Consider the following 20,493-nt stretch of genomic DNA (forward strand, 5'->3'; position numbering starts at 1 on the left):
TTACAACATCAATAACATGGTTCAGTTTTAGCACTGACTTACACAACACCTGCTGATGAATAACACAATGCAAAAATACCAATTTCAGTTCTGAGTTTACTTCAGTCACTTTATCTTACATCCGCATCAAAAGTCTGATACGGCAGACCGTAGTAGGAGAGAACAAGAGATCATTCTGGTGGTAACGTTAGTTGTGGAATATAGTCTGTAGGCGGTTCAAGGCTCTTTTATACACAATAACATTGGATGAAGTTGTTCTTTTCTCAGGTAAAAATGATAATAAATTAAATCAAATAAATTAGTCTTGACAAAAACGTTTGCTATGTTAGTGTAATATGTAACGTTACCTAGCTTGTTTAATAGCTCGTTTGATAGAAATGCACCCATACAACTAAAGTAAACACGGCAATAAGCCTGACGTTGCGTGTGTGAACTGATATCAGGGTTAATTTTGAAGATCTACAGGTTGTATTTTGCTCAATATGATGTTAAGTGGTAGATCAGTAGGTTTGCTGCAGTTATATCCTCTGTCCCAGAAGAAACCTAATATTTATGTGCAGGACGCAAGATCATTTTACAATTATAATATGACCGCGTGGTGAACCTATGAACTCATATTTAGACATCTGACGTTAAAGATTTGTGTTGTTGGAGGAACAGGGAGACCAGGGACAGTCAGTTGTAGGGTCTCAGGTAAGGAACAGGGAGACCAGGGACAGTCAGGTGTAGAGTCTCAGGTAAGGAACAGGGAGACAAGGGACAGTCAGGTGTAGAGTCTCAGGTAAGGAACAGGGAGACCAGGGACAGTCAGGTGTAGAGTCTCAGGTAAGGAACAGGGAGACCAGGGACAGTCAGGTGTAGAGTCTCAGGTAAGGAACAGGGGCACCAGAGGCAGTCAGGTGTAGAGTCTCAGGTAAGGAACAGAGAGACCAGGGACAGTCAGGTGTGGAGTTTTAGGTAAGGAACAGGGAGACCAGGGACAGTCAGGTGTAGAGTCTCAGGTAAGAAACAGGGGCACAAGAGACAGTCAGGTGTGGAGTCTTAGGTAAAGAACAGGGAGACCAGGGACAGTCAGGTAGAGTCTCAGGTAAGGAACAGGGAGACCAGGGACAGTCAGGTGTAGAGTTTTAGGTAAGGAACAGGGAGACCAGGGACAGTCAGGTGTAGAGTCTCAGGTAAGGAACAGGGGCACAAGAGACAGTAAGGTGTAGAGTCTTAGGTAAAGAACAGGGAGACCAGGGACAGTCAGGTGTAGAGTCTCAGGTAAGGAACAGGGAGACCAGGGACTGTCAGGTGTAGAGTCTCAGGTACGTGAATTAAGCGTAGTTAATATTTTTGGAGGTGTGTGGCTGTCAGTGTTAGCAGATGAGCGTTACCAGTGGCTCACTAATTTACATTATGATCAGCTAATTTAACACATGTACAAAAGCATTGGATTTATTTTATATGGGGTCACTTTTTCAAAATAAGTCATGTTTTATGGTATTTTTGTGGCTTGAATGTAAACTGAAAAATAAATAAAAGGTTTTAAAGAAGAAACATGTTGGTCAATTTAGAAATTAAGAAACACAGAAAAGAAGAATAATGGTACAGTCTCCATGCTACACTAATGATAGTATTAGGCTTCCTCTGTATAATTGTGGCTGTATTATTTGAATTTGCTGTAGGTTTTGTTGGTAAATGTGAGATGTTCCGAGTCACACACGTCTCGTCTTCATATCAGAAACAAGGAAAGTAATTTGACCCATTCTCACACCCGCTTGGTCAGTGGCTGCACATGGGACTGCTGGGATTGTCGTGAGTAAGGTTTGTTCCCTTTAAGTGTCCTTTTGTCAAAACATGCATTTACCTCAGTGAACAAATCACTCCCCGTCATCAATAAATAAGGTATCTGTTGTTTAACTGTGTTGCTAACTGGAATGTAATCAATGACAAAACGATCCCATGTGGCATAAAAAGTGTTGTATTACATTTACTGAGGAGTTAGAACCCAATAGGCTTAAACAAGGCAAGTTTAACATGTTTTCAGTCTTTAGGTTCAAAATGTCAATACAAGTGCCTAAACATGTTAAGTGATTCCTTCCGAGGGAACACAGGGATTCTGACTGCAGTAGATGTGACAGAAATGCATGAAAGTTCGGCTGTGTTTAGTTTCAGTGTTGAGAGGCAGCTTAGTGACCATCTACAAACTACAACACAGAAAAGAGATAAAACAAAAATATGTAGGCTATCAATTTAATGATTAAATGAGGTAGTGTCTCCAAACTCACCTAAATTATAACTGGTCTCCTGCTAGTTGTATTACAGCACTTACTTTAAAAAAATAAACATATGCTTATTTTTGAAAATATGTTTGTATCTCTTTTCAATGTTGAAGTTTGTAGACTGTCCCGAAGCACTCCTTGCAGTATCAACACATGAACTAAACACAGCTGAATTAACACAACTTTTATGCTTTTCTGTCACATCTACAGCAGTCAGATTCACTGTGTTCCCTCAGAAGGAATCACTGCACATGGGTAGGCACTATTAATGGAATGTTGAACATGTTTAGAGGCTAAAAACACATTTAAAACTTGCCCTGTTTCAGCCTAGTGTAAAGTGTGACTGTATTTCAATGGAAAGGATTCCAACAGTGGGACGTCCAACAGTCTGCAGCTAAAGACACAGAAGAGACTAGCTGACCTTTGAGACACAAGGTTACTGCCGGAGTCAAAGTTGTAGTAGTCCAATTGCAATTCATTCAGATAATGGTGCATTCAATGTTGTTGTAAATTAGCCGTCTGTCATCTAAATACAAACACACACATCACACACCCACACCACCACACACACACACACACACACCACACCACACCACACACCACACACACACACACCACACCACACACACACACACCAGTAGTACACTGACCAAATCGGCACATTGTAAATGACCAAGGATGTAGTGCCAAAAGCTGAACAGTCTTCTTTTTCAACTCAGCAGGGCACTAATTTCCAAGTTCTTAATTAAAGCGAACAAAAAGAGAGACTTTCAGGGCAAGTAGCAGCCTGACGCTTTGCAGAAAAAACACCCACAGAGCCTGGATTTGTCTCCACACACTGACCCACATTAGGATCCCACAGTTAACTGCATTTTTATCCATATACCAGTCGTATGAGTTAAAACACACATGCACACACACACACGCACATGCACAGACACAGACACAGACACACACACACACACACACACATATACACACACACACATAGCAGGAATCTATGCATTGCCTCCAGCTTTCCACCTGCCCATTTTCTCCAGGAATCCTCCTTTTTTTCATTTGGAGCAATTGGAAACATGCCTTTCAAGTGTAGAAGATCATTTGGACTCTTATTTCTGTAGAGGAAACTGAAATAATTAGAACTGGTGTTGACGCCCTCAGGTACTTCTACAAGAGAAGCAGAAGAAGTCAAGTCTGATCAACTCAGTAGTCCAAAGACATGACTTTGGAGAGTGGCTCAATAAAGGATCCTAAGACAGAGAGTTGGTAGGAGACATGACAGCTGAAGAGCTGCTGTTATCACCAACACCTTCATTGTGAAGGTATATAGTATGGAATACTGTAGGTTCAGCTCACAAAGTCTCTGCTTCACAGAGTCAAAGTACTTTTTCAGACTAAAGCGTGGATATATGTAAATATGACTTCCGCTCTGTCTTTCCTTTGGAAAAGAGGAAAATGCTCACCTTCTCCTGAACATCCAGTAGCCTGACCAGAATCTGCCTGGGTCTATCACTGGCAACTCCTGTATGAATATCAGCAGCAGTACTGCGAACAAATCAGTTGTTCATCATACCAACTGCTATAATTATTATGAATCATATTTCTGTATATCTGTATCAGTGTCTCTGTCTCCCATCCTGTAGCGGCAGATGGCCGCCCACCTAGAGTCTGGGTCTGTCTGAGTGTTCTGCCTGTTTAAAGGAGGTTTATCCTTGCAACAAATGTTTGCTCTTGGGGGGGGATTGTTGGCTCTTTGTAAATGATAGTGTGTCATCTAGACCTACTCTATCTGTAAAGTGTCTTGCGATAACTCCTGTTATGATTTGACATTTTTTGAATTTTTTGAATAATTTTCAAGTTTCTGTTACATTCAGAACATGAGAGCATTTGCAGAGGGATGACGCAAGTTGATGACACTGAACTGCATTCATTGCACCATCTGACATGCTTTTAGATATTTTTAGATTTATTAAACCTCTCTTTCTGAGAACATGTTTAATATGTTACACAGATTGTTCAGTGTTCAATTATACCACCTCTTTAAGCTACCAAGCCTGTGCCTTTAAAACAGGATGTTAGTGTGATCACAAAATGGCTTGTTATGAGTGTAATGTGCTGTAGGTGCCTCACACTGTAAGTCAGAGCCAGTAATACGAGTGAACAGACAGAAGGATCCGGATTGTGTCTTGATTTTTTCCAGAACTTCAACGCTCCTGGCCAACTTTGCTCTCACATGTCTTATATGAGGTTTCCTGGTCCAACACCACACCCAGAAATGTACTTTCACATGCTCTTTTTATATGAACTTTGTATGCTAGTGTTTATTTTGCCGTTTCCAAACAGCACATTCTTTGTTTTGTTCAAATTGATTAATAATTTGAATGTATCTTTTGTATGAAACAAAAATGCTCAGTAATGAAGTAGGGACGTTGTTAGTTGTCACTGTGTGCCATAAATTATAATAATGACAAAATAACCTTGGTTAAACAAGGCTTATATTGAAGGGAGTTGAACTGTGCTTATTCTGCTAGCGTCTGGCTGATCTATTTTAAAATGACTAAATGTTGGTTCTAGAGCAGCAACAGGAATGTTTACAACACTCTAAATAATAGTATACTGGCAGTAATCCTGACAGTTGCACAACTTGACTGGATACTAATTAGTTTTGCATTTTTCATTCGTTTTTATTTTGTTTTGACTTTCAAATTCAGGTTAGTTTTAATTAATTTTGTTTGCTAGTTTAGTTTTTTTTAAATGCTTAATTTTATTTTTGTATTAGTTTTAGTCTTTTTTGTAATATGGGTTATTTGTCAGCAGTGAGATTCAAAAAGGTCAGAAAAAGTAATGTGTAATAATAACTCAACAAAAACATCATACAATTTTAGGAATATGTATTCACAATGGATTCAACAATGACACCAGTACATTAAAATGTACATGTGATGATGAGCACTAGGGGTGATCCGAGTATCCGGCGGAAACGAGTATCCGGTACGGATAAAGCGCTTTTGCAGAGTACAAGTATTATATGAGTAATATGAGTCAATATCCATGCTCGGATTGAATACAACTCCTCAACTGGCCGCGCAGCGTTCTGTGATAATCACAGCGCCCCCCCGCCTACAAACACGCTCGGATCAATCACACACACACACAGAACATGGAGAAATGCTCTCTCTCTCTCTCTCTCGCTCGCTCGCTCGCTCCCGCTCCCGCTCCGTCAGTCAATCGGGTCTGCGGATTTGTTCCGCTAACGTTTAGGGTTTCTTCAGCTTCAGGTTTGTTTTTAACTTCGGTTTGTAGTCCTTACATAGTAACCAGTAGATTTCTGGTGAACGTGGGTTTCAGACATGCTGCTTGGTTTAAATGCAACTCCTGTTGCGTCTCTGCCATCGGAGATTTTCTTTTTTTTACTGTCAACTGCCCCCCGCCCCCTCTCTCTCTGTGTCTCTCTCTTACTCACTCACACACACACACACACACACACACACACACACACACACACACACACACACACACACACACACAGACACACACACACACACATACACACACACACACACACACTCACACATATACCTTGTGTGGAAATAAAAGAAATAAAAAAAATAAAAAAAGATTGCATTCATATCAATTCCATGCTTAAACAACATACCGGTTAAAGCCCCGCACATTTCAAGAGAACCCGACCCACTTCCTGGTTAAATCTGACCACTTCCGGTTTAGGCCCCGCCCAGTCCGAGTATGGATACGGATACAGATAATTCATGTGGTAAACAGATACAGATACAGATACAGATAATGCTGTACTCGCTCATCCCTAATGAGCACACATATGTTAACTGTACAGTAAGTGTAAAATGTGTAAGTGACGTGTGCCAGCAAAAAAAACTAAATAGCAGATAACAGACTAAAGAAGACAGACATGAACAGGTATTTTGGAATTTGTTTTGAGTAAAGTGGCAAACTTTTTGACTCACACAGAAGTGTAGACATCCTAGCATTAATACACAATTTAACCCTAAATCTGTTTGATTCGTTTTTCCCTTGGATCTTTAACCCAAATCTCTAAATTAACTCACAATTTGCGAGTCTCTAGTATCATTAACTCGGATCAGTTGAGTCTTACTACAATTTATGGATGTCACCAGAACCAATACTTACGGTACCTTCCGGTTCAAAAATGACAAAAACACAGACGATGTTCATTTTGTTGAAGCACCGTAGGCATCGTAGTCATCACTAACGGTAGTGACGATGCCAGTGTTTACAGGCCACTGAACAGGCTACACGTTGTAAACAGTCGTGGCCGCTTGCCTGGTCTTCTGGTAACGTTAGCCGTTAACAGGATTATCACGGCGGTGTTAGGCAAGGTTAGCCACGGTTAGCCAGGACCAGTCAGGATCACTTCAATGGCAGTGTCTCAATTGTTTTTTGCGAGTAACCAACTTGGGTAACGTTACTCTAGCTACGTAATTTAATGTGAGTACACAAGTATTGAAATGACATAAAAAACTCAAGCAACTGAGTGAGCAGAGAGACGGTCCGAGACAGGTTATAGGAACTTTCCGACCCACAGACTCAGAGCCAAAATCTCGTAGACCATGGGATTCACTCAAGAACACACAAGTCCTTGATGACCCGTGAGATGTTGATGACCCTTGAGATGTTGATGACTCGTGAGTTGTCGGTGATTCATGAGTTCTTGCGTGAGTCAGTCAATTGTGCGAATCAGCCAGCTATGAGTGGATCATTAGAAGACAAGTGAGTGAAGTGTCTCCTTGTGGGTAGGGCTGCACGATTATGGCCAAAATGATAATCACGATTATTTTAATCAAAATTTTGATCGCAATTATTCTCACGATTATTTGTTGATTTTAACCAAAACAAATTTTATTGTCACATAGGCTATTTATAACTGCGAGAGGAGTGTTATGGACGCTACTCCCAGAGAGACGGCTGACTTGTTATGAACCGGTCCAGCACGGGTCGAATGGCGGATACATACGTCATGTGTATGAAATGTCTGTATCTTCACTGCGCTGCATTTTTATGAACTATGATATTCTGGCCATGGGTCACATCTCTGTCCCAGGTCCAGGTCCAGGTCCAGCAGCTCCGTCTTACACGCTGTTACTCTACCAACTGAAGTTAGTTGCAGTCAATAACTTCTTCTGTGTTCTTCGCCGTGGCGGCCGCAATAGCAGAGTTACCAGCGGAAAAAACTGGTACAAATACAGGTTTGCCTCTCATATTTAACAATATACAGCTGTGTTAATAAAAAATTAAAACTGTAGACAAATCTCAAGTGTGGATCGGGCCGCCGTGTGGCCGGGCTGCACAGAGATTAAGTGGAGAGAGAGTAGAGGAGAGATCCCACACAGGCACGGCTTTACAGACAAAATGGGTCATGTAACGCAAAATTAAACCATATCCATATAAACAGCATTGCAGCGGGTGCAAGGACATCAGCACTGGTGCGTCCTAGAGGAGCTTACAGCTAACAGACGCTACTAGCACAGACTAGCACCGGTCACTGCTGTTTTGTCTGCTGGACAAAATGTTGCGTTTACTGGTAAACTGGTAAACCTTGAGACCAACGTATGACCGACTGCTATCTGTTGAGTTTTCCTCCCATTACTCTGTCCTCTGTGACTGTCTCCATCTAGAAACTAAGCTGCACAGGGTGCAGGAAACTACTCTGAGTGGCACATGATCAGACGGTAGTAGCGGTAGATGGACTTTGCAAAAAACCCGTAGCGTTCTATGAAATGACGCTTTAAAAAAAATAATCGCTCGATCATTCAAATTTGATCGTGGGAAGTCAAAATCGTGATTGCGATTAAAATTAGATTACTTGTGCAGCCCTAGCTCAGGGTAAAGAAAATCAACAAAAAAAGCTATTATTTTACTTCTGAAATAGTATACAGGGTTCTCCATGTAGCCTAGCTAGGCCTACTGTAGGTTTTGGTGTAAAAAATGTAATATGTTAAAATGCAATTAGGTCAAGCAGACAGTCGATTAAAAAAAAATAATAACAATGTATTCACTACGGGCATTTCTTTTCCTGTTTCTATGTCTATGTTGAAAGCCTATTATTTTGCTTACGCTACACTAAGTTAAGACAATAAATAAACAGTCTGGCTCAAAATACTTTCTTTTCCGTGACTAAATGGCCCTCCTGTGAGCAGCTGCATGAGGTGGCGAGTGGGTGTGCGCAGTAAGACTAAGTGTCCTTGGCAATTTAACAATACTGACTCAAGTGATCATCTTTATTGTAACTGTTATTGCCACTTTGCATCACACCCCCAACCGGCACCGTCAGACACTGCCTACCAAAAGCCTGGGTCTGTCCGAGGTTTCTTCCTAAAAGAAATTTTTTCCTCGCCACTGTTACACTAATTGCTTGCTCTTGGGGGAATTACTTGAATTGTTGGGGCTTTGTAAATTATAGAGTATGGTCTAGACCTACTCTATCTGTGTCTTGAGATAACTTTTGTTAGGATTTGATACTATAAATAAGAAAAAAAACTGAAAAAGCGATTCAAATGACTCACACAACCTGATTCAGTTTAGTGAGTGACTCAGAATAAGGTGAATCCTTAAAAGGAACGGTGTTAAAAAAAAAACGAGACTTTGTAGGGGGCGCTAGCAAGCCATTTTTGTGTACCTATTTCCAAAACCCTTAAAATATGTATATTTTTACCAGGATGGATTTTGGTGAGTTTTTGATTATGTTAAAGCCACTCAAAAAGGCAATTCATTTGCCGGAAAAAAGAAGGAATAATAATTCGTTCAATTTAAATAGGGCCTCCGACGCTGTTGGCGCTCAGGGCCTAATAAAAGTAATCTCAAGACACTTTACAGATTACAAAGACCCAACAATTACAGTAATTCCTTTAGACTAGGTTTCAAATCAATTGCTAAAACATGCAGTTTATAAGAAAGACAATCAACAAGTAATTTATCTGCAGTTTTGTTGCAATATTGAAAATAAATCAAGACTTCCAGTCTTTCTTTTTATATAAATGTGAAAACTGGATTAGATCTAAGGATTTTGTATGACTTGACTTGTGACTTGCTTGACTTATAGCAGGGACTCAACTTGACGTTCTTGATTTTAACCAAGTGACTCGAGACTTGCTTGTGACTGAAATGTGTGACTTACTCCCACCTCTAAGCCTTTTAACTTGTTAACAATTCACTATTAGCTTAACAAGCTTGCTGTGGCTGTGTAAAACCACTGTGAAAAAAGCAGGTGGAAATATTGCTTTTCTACTTTTTACTGATTTTGTTGTCAACTTAAGTGAAACCTTTACTACAACTGTTCAATTTTTTTAAATTATTATTCAAATTTCAATATGTAATGCTCAAATTCAGCCAATTATTAATATTTACTGCACTAGTGTTGCTCTGTTTACAATCCTTTTCAGAAACATTTAGCGGCAAACAGAAATCAGCAGGGAACTCTGTAATGAAACATATACCTAAGTGTATTGAAGTGGCTCTGCTGTAAAGGCTAACGCTGCTCGGTTAGCACAATGACATCATGTTAGCAAGCACAGCCTAAACGACATGTCATAAACGGGGTGGTCTATAACCACGATGTTCCACTTCCGGGGATTGCTCTGGTGCGGCCGGAAATCTCCGGTGGATTTCTGAGGACTATGGTTAACTGCTCCTAAGATCTCTGCAGGATAAATCCAGACAGCTAGCTAGACTATCTGTCCTATCAGAGTTTTCTGTTGCACAACTAAAAACAACTTTTAACCACCAAAACAAGTTCCCTCCTAAGGCTATTTAGCTGTAATTTAGATGTAAGATGACCTGTGTCAAGTAGAGGTGCGAAGACAAGGTCTGCAGGTGTAAGAACTAAGTGACAGAGTGAACTGGTTTCCATGCCATACTGGTTTCTCACTCTGGGCTTTTCCTGGGTCTTAATTGATCCAAGTTGCAGTTGTGGATTAAAGCTCCCATGAGACAGACCCTTCAGTCATGCGCTGTGAATTTTACAATGAGTGGTGGGCTTGAAAGTGGTGGGAAATATAGATTCAAGCCAAGATGTCAGGGAGTGAGACATGCAAGAGGAATGTGGCCCCCACCCCACTGCTGAACACCTAACAGCTGTTGTTACAGCTCTACAGTATTTTCTTCAGCAGTACCAGGACACTGGGGAGCTGTCAAAAGCTAATGGTGATCAAAGACAGGGTTCTTAGCTGGGATGTGAACAGCTGGCAGAGTCTCTAGCATTATAACGTATCTATCTGTGAGTAATAGTTAAACTCAGTGGGTAAATATGGAACTTAGTCTGTTAAGTAATGTGGCATCTTTTGCAATAATGCTTCCATTCAAAGAGTTTAACAGAACCGCTCTCAAAGAATGCAGAATCTGTAGGCAACGGGACAACATTTTTGTATTGGAAGCGTTTTAGTTTTTCATCTTTCTGCATTCATATGCAGATATCTGTTCATAGAGACTTCACTAAAATCCACTATTCTCACTTCCATTTCCATATTCTGGACATCCGCTGGCTACATTGGAAAATATTGGCTATTGCTCCTAGAGGTTAAGCTGTACTCATACTGCAGGTGCTTCGGACGGTTTGATGCCAAATTCAGCCTTCCCCGATAATCACCAAGATATCTGGTCAAGGCCACATGCATGTCTCACTTGGTATCAATGTTCATCCCAAAAATTCCAGATTTGTTTGATATTTAGGAGTAAAAATCTGGATGATTACAATTATGTTTGTGACAGTACTTTTACAATAGCCAGAGAGAGTCCTGGAGCAGTTAACAGTGTCGCCAAGCAACAGTAAACCTGGGGTTGAAAGGGTTCAACTCTGGCTATTTTAGCCTACTATATTAAGGAGGGCTGGTAGAAATAATAGGTGGACACCTGGGGCAGTTAGTTACGCAGAGGTTAGAGAAGTGGACAAGTGGCCCAAATGTTGCCAGTTCACATCCCTGGTGAGATGACAGCTGGCCTGGCAACCCAAAGGAATAGGCATTTTTTTAACAGTCATGGGACACATATTATTTGGGGGGACTTGGGTCTTACCCTAGAAAATGTTAAGCTTTTAACAGTTAATTTTCTGCATTCTGGTCAATTGTTATGAACTAATTTCTGCCTTTTGTGCATCAATTTATGCTGGAAATGTGAAATATGTATTCTGCAGTAGATCAGGTTTTCCCATTAACGTTATCCCTGCTAAATTACCACATATGTAGGCATGGTTCCTCCTCTTTTGTGTTTAATGTTGGGGATGTAACCTCTTTAAATGTGGCACCTGTTTACGTCAATTATATATTAATTAATTTATAAAACCCCGGACTGTAATAGCTCAGATGTGTTTTAGCAATAAAACATGTTTAAAACGTTCTGCACATTCATAATATAACTAATAAACTAAAAAAGTCACGTTATCTGATCCACCTGCTCTATATTCCGGCTGTGCATAATGTTATTGCTCTGCTGTAGGGCAGTATCTCATTCAGACCGTCTGACAGACACAGAGCCCTGCTTAGGACTGGCAGTGGTCTCTGCAAGAGACAAAGTTCAGGACAGGGGCTATATGCCGCTCTTCATCAAAAAACTGAAACTAGGACAGAAATACATGCACGCATGCTAGAAATGTTGTCTAAATAAATCTGTGGCCCAAACTGAGTGAGACAAAGTAATCTGCCAGACCAAGGCCAAGGATCAGTCTCTTAGTGTTTCTAAAAATAGATGTTGCTGTTGAATTTTAGAATTAAATGTTTGAGTGAATGTTTTGAGTAAAACAAAATATTTCTAACAAAACTGCAAGCTTATGGTTGGATGGATGGATGGATGGTAGGATGGATGAATAGATGGATAGATGGATGGATGGATGAATAGATTATTGGATGGATGCATGGATGAATAGATGAATGGATGGATGGATGGATGTATGGGTGGGTGGGTTGGAGGAAGCACGGACTCTTATATTAATCCCTCCCAAATTGATGATTTTGTTGACGGTGCTACGGCCTCACTACAGACAACTTTAGACTCTGTTGTTCCTCTCAAAAATAAGATGATGGAGCCAAGGAATCTAGCACCTTGGTATAAATCCAAAACTCGCTAATTAAAATAAACCTTGCAAAAACTTGAATGTAAAGGGCGTTCCACCAAACTGGAATCTAGTTTAGATTGGCAAAACAGTCTGAAAACCTATAGGAAGGCCCTCAGAAATGCCAGATCAGACTATTACCCATCGCTAATGGAAGAAAATAAGAACAACCCAAGGTTTCTTTTCAGCACTGTAGCCAAGCTGACAGATAGTCACAGCTCTATTGAGCCATCCATTCCTATAGCTCTGAATAGTGACAACTTAATGAGCTTCTTCAATGATAAAATTATATCAATTAGAGATAAAATTCATCACTTTTTGCCCTCAACTTTGGTTCCTGATGTCTTAGCCAACTATAGATCTATGTCTAATCTTCCCTTTCTCTCCAAAATCCTTGAGAAGGTAGTCGCTAATCAGTTATGTGATTTCCTACATAGCAATAGTTTACCTGAGGACTTTCAGTCAGGATTTAGAAAGCATCTTAGCAGAAAGACGGCACTGGTGAAAATTACTAATGACCTTCTAATTGCTGTAGACAAAGGACTTGTCTCTGAACTTGTTTTGCTAGTCTTTATTGCTGCATTCAACACCATTGACCATACCATCCTGTTATAGAGACTGGAATTGTAGTGTCTTTGTAAATTCTAGAGTGTGGTCTGGACCTATTCTATCTGTAAAGTGTCTTGAGATAACTTGTTTTGATTTAATACTATAAATAAAAGTGAATTAAATTGAATTGAATGGTTGGGTGTGTGGATGGATCGATGAATAGATGGATAGATAGATGGATGTGTATAACCTGGACCCTGGCCTCTGTGAGTTTGGTCCTCTGGGCCAGCTCCTCCCTGGTGTAGATGTCGGGGTAGTGGGTTCTTTCAAAAGCCTTCTCCAGCTCCTCTAGCTGCTCTGCAGTGAACGTGGTGCGACTCCTGCGCTGCTTCCTCTTCAGGGGGAGGTCAGGCTCCGACTCCACGTCTGACACTTCATCCATCCGACTGCCTGGGCAAACACATTCATGTCAGCATGTTTCATACTCAATATGTGCTACTTCTATAAAGATAAAAAACACAATAAGCTTACCAAATCAAAATGCTCCTCATTTAAAATACTTTGTAGTAAAAAGATGATGATTGGCTTACTGATTTTTCCTGGTTGTCTACTGATAATACTGGTAATACTGTACGTATTGTGTACTGCCATTCTTATGAATGGTTGATAAACACAGAAAATAAATGAGGCTTTATTCAAGCCGTTCTGTAATTGGGGAATGTATGAGCTGTATTTTATTTGTAAGGTATGTTTTTCAAAATGGGGACAGAGTTGTCTTTGGGTGTCCACTTCTAATTACTGTAGTAGGTATATATATGTTGCATATATTGCTAATACATATTGCTATTTACTGCTGCAAAGTGAGACTATGTAATAAATCACATTGTTATTGGCTCAAAACTGTTTAGTTGGCAAACACCCAATTTTTTTAAATGAAAAGAGATGACTGCATTTACATACAATATAATAATCCAGTGGACAGTATGAATGACATACATATCTGTCTACTGGATTATAAACAACATAATAATCTGAAACAACAGATAAGCAGAACAACCATTCAACACAAAATGCAGCCAACTTGTCAATTTAATATGTTCAGCATTTATTAAAAATCATCAAACCTGTCATCACACAACGTATAGTTATCCTCGTTAGAGATAAGACCAGGCCTGCGCAGAATCGATCATTGGCATTCACCACCCAATGCATGCTGGGTATATTTATGTCTGACTTGCTCTGATGTTATGCAAACATGGGCAACAATACTTTTGAGAGATCAAGGCGGCCATGGGTTTAGAACTAGGCGCCGCTGTTGCTCTCCAACCGGCTGCAAGACCAAGAGCAAAATGGCTCTCAGTTGATTGGTTCAGAGTTGTCTCAACGCTAGGATATTTAGTGTAGTTTTGTCGTCAGAGAAACTAAATCCGTTCAGATTACGGATCATCTACAGTACATTACTGTAACATCATCAACAAATCGCATGTAGAGCATGTTCAATTCAATTTTATTTATAGTCATAACAAGTTATCTCAAGACATTTTACATACAGAGTAGGTCTAGACCCCACTCTATATTTTACAAAGACCCAACAGTTCCAGTAAGTCCTTCCAAGAGCAAGCATTTAATGTAACAGTGCCGAGGAAAAACTCCCTTTTAGGAAGAAATCTCGAGTGGTGAGGAAAACCTCCGTTCAGGGAGTAACCTCGGACAGACCCAGGCTCTTGGTAGACAATGTCTGACAGTGACGGTTGGGGGTGTGATGAACAGTGGCAATAATAGTCACAATAAAGATAATGGAATAGTGACTAGAAATAGTAGTTGCAGTAGTTCATGGCGTAGCAGGGAACTGCAGGGTGTTTTGACAGCTACTGTGTCATAATAAAAACAACTGCTGTGTACAAGCTAATATATATGTCTGACATCATTGTATTAAATCGGAATCGGTGCTAACAGTATGGGAGTGCTTCTATCACAGCCTACATAAACGATGGCCCGGGGCCAGTAAAACAGTATGTCGGGCAGGTTGATTGGCCATTCAAGAAGCACAAGTCAGTTCTTAGTAATGGGATGCTAACGTTAGGTGCAACACATATTTGTAACGTAGACTCGAAATGGAGTTTGCAAAGAAACTACATATACTTTGGACTTTTATTAGCGGCTGCAGCAACTCAACACCATCCGGACTGGAGATGCTGTTCTCTCTCCTCCTTCGCCAGGAGCTAGCTAGTAATATTAGCGTACGTCGCAGACCCTAAGCATCTCCGTTCTGGCTGTGGTCGGGGTGCTGCAGCCAACTTTAACCCAGCAGCAGCAACTGCTGTTTCCTGATATCTGCTTCTTCCCAGCCAAGTAGTTTCTAAACGGTTTGGAGTGAGCCATTCAATCATTTCAAATGTTTTTTTGCCACCGGCCCCGGCTGCTGCTGCCTGCTCTCGTCCACTTTACAGGCAAGTCTTAGTTCATCTCGAATGAGCCTAGTTTAGTGTAGTTTATTAATTTATAATGTTGTGGACAGTCCCCTTTAACTAACTGTACAGTTAGGGAGCAGCATAGCCCCTACGGCTAATTTCCAGCTGGAGTCCCCGGCCAGTTGTCAATAGGCATCCTCAAATACAGTGGTTACATTTCTTTTTTTTTTAAATATAAATTATATTACATATATAATTACAGCAGGCCTAAGCAAAAGGGATTAAGACATGCAAACATGTGGCACACAATTGGAACAAGCACAAGCAAGAAAGCACATATGATGGCAAAGGCATCAAAGCAGTTCAAGCTATAAAAACATTACAAAGGGAACAAGGAGAATAGTCCCAGAGGCCACATTGAAAGCCCATACGAGAGGTAGGCAGAGTCAACAATGACTGACAGAGCAATTACAGTCTGAGTGAACATGATCCTGGCAGCAGTTACAGTTGCTCCAAAAAATATTTGACAGAGTGAGTAGTGTATAAACACATTTTGAAGGGACGTTGACATCTGCAAAATGACAGATGGTAGAGCACCAATAGAAGAGTAGGATAGCCTTCTCACAATTACAGAGGGGGAAACAATGTATTTATTCCAAGAGACAGGTCATCTCCTCAAAACCACAATCACTTCTCCTGGACATGCCAGACTCCAGGCCAGGCCAACAATGGGTGTAAACAGATGAATAACCCCTGACCCGGGACCATGTGGATTCTGAGAGCATCTCACAACATTTGTATCATATCTCTAAGTGTCCAGGGGCCTGTACTACAAAGCCAGTTCAAGGTATTGAGGATATCTTCTGGTTATCTGGCTTCACTAACCCTAACATCCATACATACACTGCTCCAAATTAAACAATGCATCGAACACATATATTTAAGGCACACACTTTCTTAAATCTTTTGACAAATAGGCATTGGTTTTGAAGCATAATAAGCAAACTTCTGTGGTTGTCTTTTTATTAATAGTGTCCTTATTTACAGTCCCTGACAAAAGTCTTGTCGCTTATCTATTTTGTAGAAACACCTGCTATTAACCTGACTTTTAATTAATCAATTGGTGTAAGAAATGCTCATATGAAAAGCTAAAACCCTCCCAAATGATGTTCAATGCACTGAAATAAATTAGTTTCACTAAAAAAAGATTTATTCTTTAAACAAGACAGAAAGGTCAAATTTTGGCAAGACAAAAGTTTTACATAAATTGAACAAGATTACTACAAATACTAAAATATGTCAGCAAATTAAATAGTGGTGCTGTGAGATTCAAATTTAATATCTTGTATGACTTCCATGAGCTTGAAGGACTGCATCCATGTGGTTTGGCAAGGATTCATTCAATGTATTGACGAAGTCATCAGGAATAGCTAGGAAAGCAGTCTTGCATGCCTCCCAGAGTTCATCATATTCTTGGGTTTGGGTCTCCATGCTTCCCTCTTTCATCCACCCACATATGCTCAATGATGTTCTTGTCTGGTGCTGGGCCGGCAATCCTGGAGCATCTTGATCTCTCACCTTGAGGAACTTTGAAGTGGAGATGGAAGTATGCGATGGAGCACCATCCTGCTGGAGAATTTGGCCTCTTTTATGGTGGACACAGGGACTTCAGGGGACCAGGTCTGGTGAGCTCTGCTGCAGTGGAAAATGGGCTGGCCTTGGATTTTCGGCCAACAAACGGTCCTCTCGAGCAGTTGTTTGCGGGGTCTGCCTGACCTGAGTTTGTCAAAACATCTCCAGTGTCTTCAAATGTTTTTTTAATCCTCTGTACTTGACGCTGAGACACATTGAAGGTGTCTGCCACATCAGCAGTGGATCGGTCTTCAGCCTCTTGATAATCAAAACTTTGGTCTCAGGGTGATCTTAGGCATGTTTGCAGATGTCTAGTTGCAGTTGATGGTAAGGTCTAGTGTACTGGGGTTGTTTTTATACACACCTGAGACCTAATTGATCCATTTAGTCACAGGTGAAGCTCATATGACAAGGCGACAACACCTATTTTCTTTGCAAAAATTAACTCAATGGGCTTTACCAAGCTGTGAATATTAATATACTTTTTGACAGTTTCTTTTTGCACTGAAACATAATTACAAAAGATGTTGGGATTAAAATGAGCTATTTCTTGTAAATAAATCTTGATTAGAAATATATTTCAGCGGCACTTCAGGTCAATTTGTACACAAGCGACAAGACTTTGTCAGGGACTGTATTGTGGGCAAACACAAACGCATTTCAGATAAAACCACATTCATCACAGTAAACAAGGCTATTTACCTGTGAGTTTTGTTTCTTATATAATATCACTGCTCATCTAGGACACGCTTAGATCTGACTATAATTAAATTTGTGTATTTCATTAAATTAAGGTGTTGCTTAGATGTATAGCGGGAAAGTTAAACATTATGTACGCACTGGCAGCAATCGGTTTAAGAAGCAGACACAGATAAGTTGGTCCTTCAGACCAGAAATATATCTGTCCAAGATAATTGATTGATCAGCAGAGACGCTTCAAATATGGGTTGATTTGTTGAACAGGCTCTGCTTTGCAGCAGGTTAGTTGTTTAGGAGAAGTTACCATGGTGATTTGTCCAGGTGAAAAGTGAACCAGCGTCATAAGACGGGAAACCCAGGGTTAACCTAAGTTACCCTGCTTGCCCCAAAATCCTGCTCTGTACTACAGACCCCTGTTGCTTTGTGGATTAATTGTCTATCGATAATAAGTTCAGTGGTGTTACATCCTGCTGCGCTCGGCAGTTCCCTGCCATGCTCTGCTGTGCCTTGTAATGCCGCACAGTGTCCTGCTATGCCATGAACTACTACAAACTATTTTTTTAGTCACTGTTCCATTACCTTTTAGTGTGACTGTTATTGCCACTCTTCATTTCAACCCTAACCGGCCCGTCAGACGCCGCCTACCAAGAGCCTGGGTCTGTCCCCGGTTTCTTCCTAAAAGGGAGTTTTTCCTTGCTACTGTCGCACTGTTGTTTGCTTTGGAGGGAATTACTAAAACTGTTGGGTCCTTGTAAATTATGTGGTCTAGTGTGGTCTAGACCTACTCTATCTGTAAAGTGTCTCAAGATAACTCTTGTTATGAACTGATACTATAAATTAAATTAAATTTTTATGAATTGGTTAAGTGGTTTAGACATGTTAACAGAGAGAGACAGTCAGAGGAATGAGGGACAAATGATGCTTCATACAGCTCTGTGTGGTTATTTATATGACAAAACAATTTTCTTGTGCTTGGTATGTACAATTCTATATCAAAACCTGCATCCCCTAGGGCACAGTGCTGAGAGTTGGAGTGGAATAAGGGGGTGCTAATCTCTCTGGACCACCTTGGTGATGTGTGTAGCACCGTTCTTGCACCTCAGGGAAGCCCAGACAAATGCACTGAAAATAGTCCCAAAATATTTATTGTGCAGCTGATTTCACTTGTACACAATGTGTCCATGCTGCTGTTCTTAAAGAGCCATGGAAGATTATCTGAAGCATGCAGATATCCATTTCAAATGAGGCGGCCTACTCCGGCATGACATCCCCCATTCAGGTGAAACTAGTCTTGCATGTCCAGTTCTATCTCCACAGCGCTGTGGGGTAAGGTCTGACTACACCACTTGAACATTCTGGGATTTCTTTAAACCAATCACAATCATCTCGGGCAGCCATAAACTCCGGACACAGCAGAAAACACCACATACAATATTAAATGAAGTTAACTGTTCTTGCTTGGGAGCTATTTAAATTAGCTGATACATACATGTTTAAACCTCATTGGCTCTTACCAGTGTATCTCCGTGTGTACTTCGTCCACAACAATCCCACCAATCAATCTCAAAACATCCCAGTTAGAGAGGAAAAACCCTAAACATATTCTTTGTAAATCTTTACACTCATTCCCCAAAAAAAACAAGCAGGCCTGCCTTATGATGCCTCATGGGTCATGAGTATAGACACCCCTATGTTAAATTGCCATAGGGGCAGGTAGTTTTTATTATTTATCATCTCCTGTCTTCATTGTTGTTCTGTTTTGTTTTGTTGCTGTGCGATTTCTGCTGCAACCTAATTTCCCCATGGGTACAATAAAAAAGCCACTACTACAACTTATTGCACAATCACATTTTTCTTCAAAACGTTCCATTTTTAGCATGTAGCTTACAAGCTCAGAGGTTGTTGTTGTTTCGAGTAGCGACGGGAGTTTGAGAACGGCAACATGGAGAGCACAAGGTGAGGGACAAAGCCAGATATCACGCCTGATGTGGTAGTCTACAGAAGAGGATTGAGGCCACATGTGAAAATATGAAAATTAATTGAGAATGAAGTCAGAACACTGAGTTTAAGGGAAAGTTTAAGGAAAAGAAGTCTAATCCATTTTTTACATCCGCCCTAATCCTCTTCTGTAGTAGTTGCATGCTGACTAGCTTAGTAAAGTTCTTGTAACAACAGGAGAGGATGAAAACTGTAACAGGTTCTAACAAACCATACAGAGACAATATTTTATCAAATGCATCATGTTGTGCTGAGATCTCCCCAAGGTACGGCGTAAGGTACATATTATGAATATGCAAAATAAAAACCACAAACAGAGCATGTTGCTCAAAAGCAACTTTATTAAAGGCCCTGAAAACACAGACTGACTGTGTCGGTGTGTACAGACTGATTGACTGACAGCTTTGTTTTGTTTTGTTTTGTTTTGTTTCGTTTCGTTTTTATTTCACACGTCATCACTGTACATTCAAACACAAATTCCATGAGGCACACAGTCAAACAGGACCATGAAATGGGGAACCCCAAATAAGCTACTAAACTTTTCAAGGGGGCCCGAAAACAATAACATACAATAATTAACAAAACTCCAAAACTCAATTTACCATGGACAAACAAACGAACAAAACCCAAACACAATAAACAATCCCAGCACAAATTGTAGCATTTACAAAATTATCAACAATATAAAAGCAATTTTCCTTGACACATTTCTTAAAGATGGAGACAGAATGCAACAATTTTAAGTTTTCCTCAAGCTCGTTCCAAATAAGCGGTCCCCTACAATCTATACTCAGGCTCGTACATTTTAACCGAAGTTTTTTACCAGTAATTCGGTATTTTCCCCTTG

General features: G+C 40.4%; 1 protein-coding gene across 2 annotated transcripts in view; it reads right to left on the minus strand.

Moving 5' to 3' along the window:
- Window positions 1-20,493, minus strand: part of LOC116692717 (paired box protein Pax-7) — a 146,906-nt gene that overhangs the window by 50,232 nt on the left and 76,181 nt on the right. For both annotated transcript variants that reach the window (XM_032521205.1, XM_032521204.1), the window contains exon 5: window positions 13,157-13,356. In XM_032521205.1, coding sequence (XP_032377096.1) covers window positions 13,157-13,356 — 200 coding nt within the window. The remainder of the gene's footprint in view (window positions 1-13,156; window positions 13,357-20,493) is intronic.

This window comes from Etheostoma spectabile, chromosome 7 (assembly GCF_008692095.1).
Source record: "Etheostoma spectabile isolate EspeVRDwgs_2016 chromosome 7, UIUC_Espe_1.0, whole genome shotgun sequence".
In the NCBI taxonomy this organism is placed as follows: Eukaryota; Metazoa; Chordata; class Actinopteri; order Perciformes; family Percidae; genus Etheostoma; species Etheostoma spectabile.